At 55.5% G+C, this 6,244-nt stretch overlaps 1 protein-coding gene across 1 annotated transcript; it reads left to right on the forward strand.

The window, feature by feature from the left end:
• Window positions 1-2,598: 2,598 nt before the first annotated feature.
• On the forward strand, window positions 2,599-6,082 carry L226DRAFT_517852 (uncharacterized protein; the record flags this gene model as incomplete). Its single annotated transcript, XM_067678529.1, has 7 exons — window positions 2,599-2,999; window positions 3,057-3,255; window positions 3,464-3,710; window positions 3,766-4,175; window positions 4,231-5,553; window positions 5,608-5,691; window positions 5,753-6,082. 7 exons carry the CDS (start codon window positions 2,599-2,601, stop codon window positions 6,023-6,025), a joined length of 2,937 nt encoding a protein of 978 aa, XP_067528261.1. The 3' UTR covers window positions 6,026-6,082.
• Window positions 6,083-6,244: the final 162 nt, after the last annotated feature.

Consider the following 6,244-nt stretch of genomic DNA (forward strand, 5'->3'; position numbering starts at 1 on the left):
GCACACCTCTCCGTGCCCTCCCCCACATACAACCGCCCGCACTCACACCCCTCACAGCACAGCCACTCCTCTCCCACACACACCGCGTGCGTCGACCACGCACATATAACGTCCCCTGAAACTACGCCACTCATCTCCCACCCTCTCACCGTGCACCGCAGCCACTCATCTCCCACCCTCTCACCATGCACCCACCGCAGCCACTCATCTCCCACCCTCTCACCGTGCACCGTCGACACACTCTTTCACACCGTCACCCCCTCGCCTTCCTCTACCCACTCTATGCTGTTCTCCTCCAGTCCGGAGTTTACAAAACCTATTCCCATCACACCCGGCACAGTCTTCGTGCTATTCCTGCCCCACATCATGCACTCATCACACACCACTGACCCAAGCCAGTAATGCGGTGCCGATTCAGCTCCCGCATGCCTTTCTCCTCCATAAAATACCTTATCAAACCAGTATCTCAGCCCAAAAATGGTAAGGGTGAACCCTAGTTTGAGGTTGGGGTTACCCCATTCTAGGGTTGGGGTCACCGCCAAATCTGCATCCCTGGCATCCCTGGATGCTCTCATAACCCTAACGAGCCTTGCTACTCGAAATCTCTCTTGAACGTGATTGTATCCCACTCTGACTAGGGCCCGAGTGACCGAGCGAGGGACGCGCAGCAATAGCACCATCGGTTTCCGAGTCTCGGATGAGGGGATGACATGTACAATGTCTCGAGCAATATGTGCGCCGGAGCACACGTCGCGCACGATGGACGGGAGGATTAACTACCATCAGCAGACAACGTCGAGACTCACTCGGATTTGCATATACTTGGTGGATCTACAAAAGCCCGGTTGCGTACGGCGTACATATCACGCAGGCCGATGGCGGGCATAGTCCGCACTGCATCCTGGTTTCTCGCCCTGTACTAGTTGCGCGCCCTCTCCATCCCGTATCCTGGGCCCTACCCTGAGTTGCGGACATGTCGCCCCTCGAACGCCACGATGTGTTGCTGGCCGCGCTCAATAGCCAAGTACGACGAACCTGAACTGACAATCTTCCTTGGCAAGACGAGCCGGGACGCGTGAGTTGGTCGTATTTTGTGCGGACATCCGACCACGCGAGCACCAGGTGTGCGCTACGACTAAGTAACAGCTGCCAGTCGGGGACAGTCGACGCGCCTCATACAGCCGGGTGAAGGAGGGACGGCGTCGACAGGGTGTAGAGCGGTGAGCCTCCGCGAGTCGATCAATTCTCTCCATCGCGGGTTGCCAATCGAGCTTTCAGGGTGTCGCGGGACACCTGCGGGTGGTTATTGGAGTTGAGCTCAAAGAGGGCACTCTACACTGCGACTACTTACTCTCGGACGCTTTCGCAGATATGCAGTTCCTTGCGGCGATTGCGATCGTCATCCGGCGATGGTGTTGTGCACCTCATGGGACAGAGAACACCGTGGACTGGCCTAGAGTCACGCGTGATTGTTCCGGGACTGGGAAGCTCGAAAGCGTCGGATACGCAGAAGCGTAGCGGCCCGAGAGGTCTGACAGTGGCGGCCAGCGGCTGAGGGCATGCTATAGTGCAGCAGAGGAAACGTGAATGAGCAGGTAGACGTAGGAGGACCAGGCGGCAGAGACTGAGAAGCAAGAACGAGGACAGGGACGTTTCGGGATGGCCGCATTCTTGAAATGACATATAGACCATCGTGTCGTCCTGCTTTCTCAAGGACTCAACGCTGATGGGCCACAGCTTGCCGGGCTATGGTGCGCACTGCACCTGACACACCCTGCGGCCGACTGCAGACTCGGACTGGGGACGATGGTATACGAGAGGACTTACTTGATGGGTGGCATGTTTCTCCAGCCTGTTCCGCTGCTTCCCTTCAATTACTCCTGGAATAATTCTCATGTATCCCATCGTGCGTTCGGCTGCTGCCTGGACGATATGGCGAAGCGTCGATGTCGGGTAGGCTTGAGACTTGGCAATATCAACAAGGGGCGCGCGGCCTCCTGAAGCTGATGAGGTTACAGGATGCCATCAAGTACTGTATGCACACATTGTCAGTTCTTCCTGATGTTTGCAACCTATATACACAGAGACCAGAGACTCACATCGGTCCGTGCGAGCGTGATGAAAGCGTGCTCCAAGATATCGATGCCTGCGAGAAGAGACCGTCCTGGTTGGGGTTTCTACTGATCTCAAGTCTTCTCTACACCAGCTAGAGCGTGCATGGAGACGGTAGCAGACGGCAGTACTCGTAAAGACAGACAGAGCAGACATGGTGAGCGTCGAGTGCAAAGTTGCGGCGGCCCCACGCGGAGGCACTTGAGGTTAATGGCCCAGTGGGTTTGCTCGGCTTTTCGAAGTCCGCTGTGGCTGACGGCGCTTTGCGTCCCGGCGCAGCGGGTGGGCGCTTCGTACTTGGTCGTGTCGCGCTGCGCGACAAGTCCTGTTTACTATACGCCCGGGCGGAAAGCCCGAATTGTAATGATGTTAATAAAATGCGATTAGGAGTAATAGACATAGATGCGTGATGCGCGGCCGCTTTTTTCCTGTGTCCTCTGCATCCTCCACACTCTATGAAGCCCCTCTCAGCTCACTGCTATCCTCATGTCAAAAGCTTGCTCAGACTGCCATGTTATGAAACCCCTAGAAGAATTCGGCTTGCGCGTCAAAGATAGCAATGGCGGTAAGAAGGGGGAGCCCACAGCAATGTGCCTTGCCTGCACTACCAAAGCGTCAGAGCGGAGGAAGATTCGGAAGCGGAAACTCATGACGGAGGCAGACGGTGGGGAAGAGGACTCTCTCGGAGTGGATCAAGAAGGTCTCACCGGCAATCTCAATGTCATCTCCTTGACCGACTTCATCAACGTTGTTTGGCGGTCAGAGGCTCCCGTTCATGTTCAGGGGCGTGTTGATGTGGCTTCAGTAGCACCACTCGACCTGGCCGGGCGGAAGCGGGCAGACTGCGTGGCCATCATACTCGGTGAGTATACCAATCTACACCGGACGTGAGTGCGCATCCATTCCGAGTAGCCAATGCAACATACCAAGAGTTCCTGGTTCAGGTACGAAGCGAAGTGTGCCCGAAAGCGGTCAGGTGCTATGGTGTATTCATACAGCTGTGCACAGTCAGCTGAACGCGCACACAAGGAGAAGATTCCTAAGAATGAGAGGAGCCGAGACACTCGCCGCATGCCGCGCTTTCAATGCCGAGGTTGGCTGCACCTCACCATCCTACCCGAGAGCCTTGTCGTCGAGATAGCGGTCCGACATGAGCTTGAGCATGTGCGGTACAAGGACATTGACCTGCCGGAGAAGTGGAAGGTGTACATCCGGGAGAACGCACGCACCCAAACACCAGGCCAGGTGAGTATCAATACAATAGTAAACGGAGGGAGATGCTTACCTCTGCTGAATGAAGATATGGCGCCATGTCGTTCGCGAGGAGCTGCAAGGCCGCGCTCTTAGGAAGATCAAGCTAAACTTCAGCTCGAAGAGCGTGTACTACTACTGGCACGTTGTCAGCCGCGAAGAATGGAAGCTAGACAACAATCCGATCACGTCAGCATGCAAGTTCATAAAAGAGAAGGGAGACACTTATCATGTCGCATTGCTTGACGTGCAAGCTGAGCCGGGGACGAGAGTGCTGACTTTTCAGGTGACGGACTTCGTGCAGGAGTGGGCTCGGAATACCCAAGAACTGGCCATGGATTCGACCTGTGAGCATATGAGCAAGCAACATTAGCAAGATTATTGTCTGACGTACATCAACAGGGAATACAAATGGTGCAAACTTTGAGCTCTTTGCGGCTGTTGCAGACGCGAAGGGATCGGGCTTGCCGCTTGCCTTCTTGCTGATGCAGACGACCAAGGAGGCGGCCTCCGGAGCTAAGGAGGCTGTTCTCGAGCGGTTTCTTCGGACCCTTAGAGGTCTAGGTGTACACCCGGAGTTCACGCTGTCTGACAAAGATTGGTCAGAGATCAATGCAATGCACAAGGTGTGGCCGAACGCGAAGCACCAGCTGTGTTTCTGGCACGCATTACGTGCACTCAAGCAGCGGCTAGCCAAGAACCGAGAGACCCCTGCGGCATACAACGCTGAGGCTGCACGCGAGACGTTCGACTTTATAGATGCGACATTCGTACCTGTTGCACAACAAGATGAGAACGAGGGAATCCCGCAGGTACGTGTGGGTGGACTCTCCTCGACGGTTACTAACAAAGTTCTCTCCCTACTAGATCCCAGCACCACCCGAGAAACCTCTGCCACGAGTACGCCTACTCGTGAATGGACAACCGTCTGAGGTCACCGTAACAGGTCCGAAGATCGTCCTCACCAGGGAAGCGATAGCGAAGGCGCTAAGCAAACTGGATGACAACTCACCGGAGGATGTAGACGATCATGACTCGGACCTGGGTGATGGAACTGAAACGTTCAATGTTGAGGCTGCGAGTGGATCTAGTGTCAGGCCGCCAAACGAAGGTGAGATGTATGGGATGGACGGTAGTGTTGCAGATGAAGTCGACCCGGATGGCGATGACACAAAGCAGAGCGGCTTTTGGGCGGACCACGCAGAGGCTGAGGAATGGGGAGATGAAGAAGCTGAGGCAGATTGGAGCGAAATCGAGGACGACCTACGGCATCAAGTCGATGAGTTCGTTGCTGATGACACAAACATTGACGTTGACGCACCAATTGACCCCGGAGATACCAGCTCACACTCCCAGCGTGCCAGCAACTACCAGTTCTGTCCCCTCCCTCACCGTCTTCCCATTCTCCGCCTCTTTGCCAAACACGCATCCCAACATCCCCTTCTCCCCGAGCGACATGGGCAGACCCTCAGTTCTGAGGAAATCTGGCGGAATGCTGTTGCGGAGATGTACTATCACTGTCGGGCCAACAACCTGTGCGACGTTTGGGCATACCTTTGGAACTCCTGGTACTCTCCTACCCGCTGGGCTTTGTGGGCCCGGAGTGCATATGCGACGAGTATCCCATGCAAGCGGACGACGATGATGGTGGAGGCTCTCTGGCGCAACCTGAAGCGCCTTGTCCTCCACCTGTACAACCGCCCGCCTGTGGATCTTGCCGTTTACGCGATTATCACGAAGGCCCTACCTCCTTACCGTCTGTCATTGTTCAATCTGGTCGTCGACTCGCGAGCGGGACGTGCCAAGTCCTTAACTCAATTTCAGCAAGCATTGAAACGCTCTTGGACGCGTCTGACAAAGGTTCCAATCCGCGGCTCATATCAGACCAGTGTGGAGCATTGGACTTGCAACTGCGGTGCGCAGAAGTACCACGCATACGTCCTCTGCAAACATCTCGTTCACGCTGCAGGACAACTTCCCACTTCCTGGTGGCCCACCGCCGTCCGGTATCATCTGCCCCCATTCTATACTCTTCCAGTTGACGGTGTTACCACGAAGGCCCCAGAAGAGACACACCATCGTGCATGGTTGTCCCGCATGCCCCGGACCTACGCGGAGAGCGATCCTGGCGTGAAATCTGATGGAGTCTATATCCCAACTGACGCCGATGAACGGCGCACATCCTCACCGGTATGTATGGGGTACGGAGTGTTATATCATCCTATTCAATTCACTATGCTACAGATACAACCCTCTCCGGCGAAAGCTCCAAGAACAGGACACGACGGCTTGATGCGTATGGGGGCAGGGGGAGGGGCAGGTTTCGAGGTGAGCACTTACCAATTCCCATAATCCAACCAGACACCTCTGAGCCAACCATCCCATGCAGTTGGACGACGAGGACGACATTGATGTTGATGAGATGATTAGGCTTTTGCGCCGATCTATCGACATCTTGCAGGAGCAACGCGACGAAGCCGATCCTCGGTTTATTGAGAACGCGAAGCAGAGGATGCGTGGAGTCTTTCGTTGGACCCGCAACATTGATCGACATGTTGCCCGGCGCACGCTGCCGAAGACGAATGCTCAAGGGAGGGGAGAGGGAGGTGCTGCCACAGATGTGATTGGGTATCACTACCCAGAGCGAAGCGCGCGTTCCTAATTGAATAAAAGCGTGTAGTGAGGGCCTATGAGTCATTGAGAAGTGTCGCCGCCGAGCTCGAAGTGCTAGGTAAGAGTACAAGAAAGATATGAGGTGCAAACAGGACTTGTCTCGCAGCGCGACGCGACCAAGTACGAAGCGCCCACCCGCTGCGCCGGGACGCAAAGCGCCGTCAGCCACAGCGGACTTCGAAAAGCCGAGCAAACCCACTGGGCCATT

This window comes from Lentinus tigrinus (genome assembly GCF_003813185.1).
Source record: "Lentinus tigrinus ALCF2SS1-7 unplaced genomic scaffold L226scaffold_120, whole genome shotgun sequence".
Lineage (NCBI taxonomy): Eukaryota > Fungi > Basidiomycota > Agaricomycetes > Polyporales > Polyporaceae > Lentinus > Lentinus tigrinus.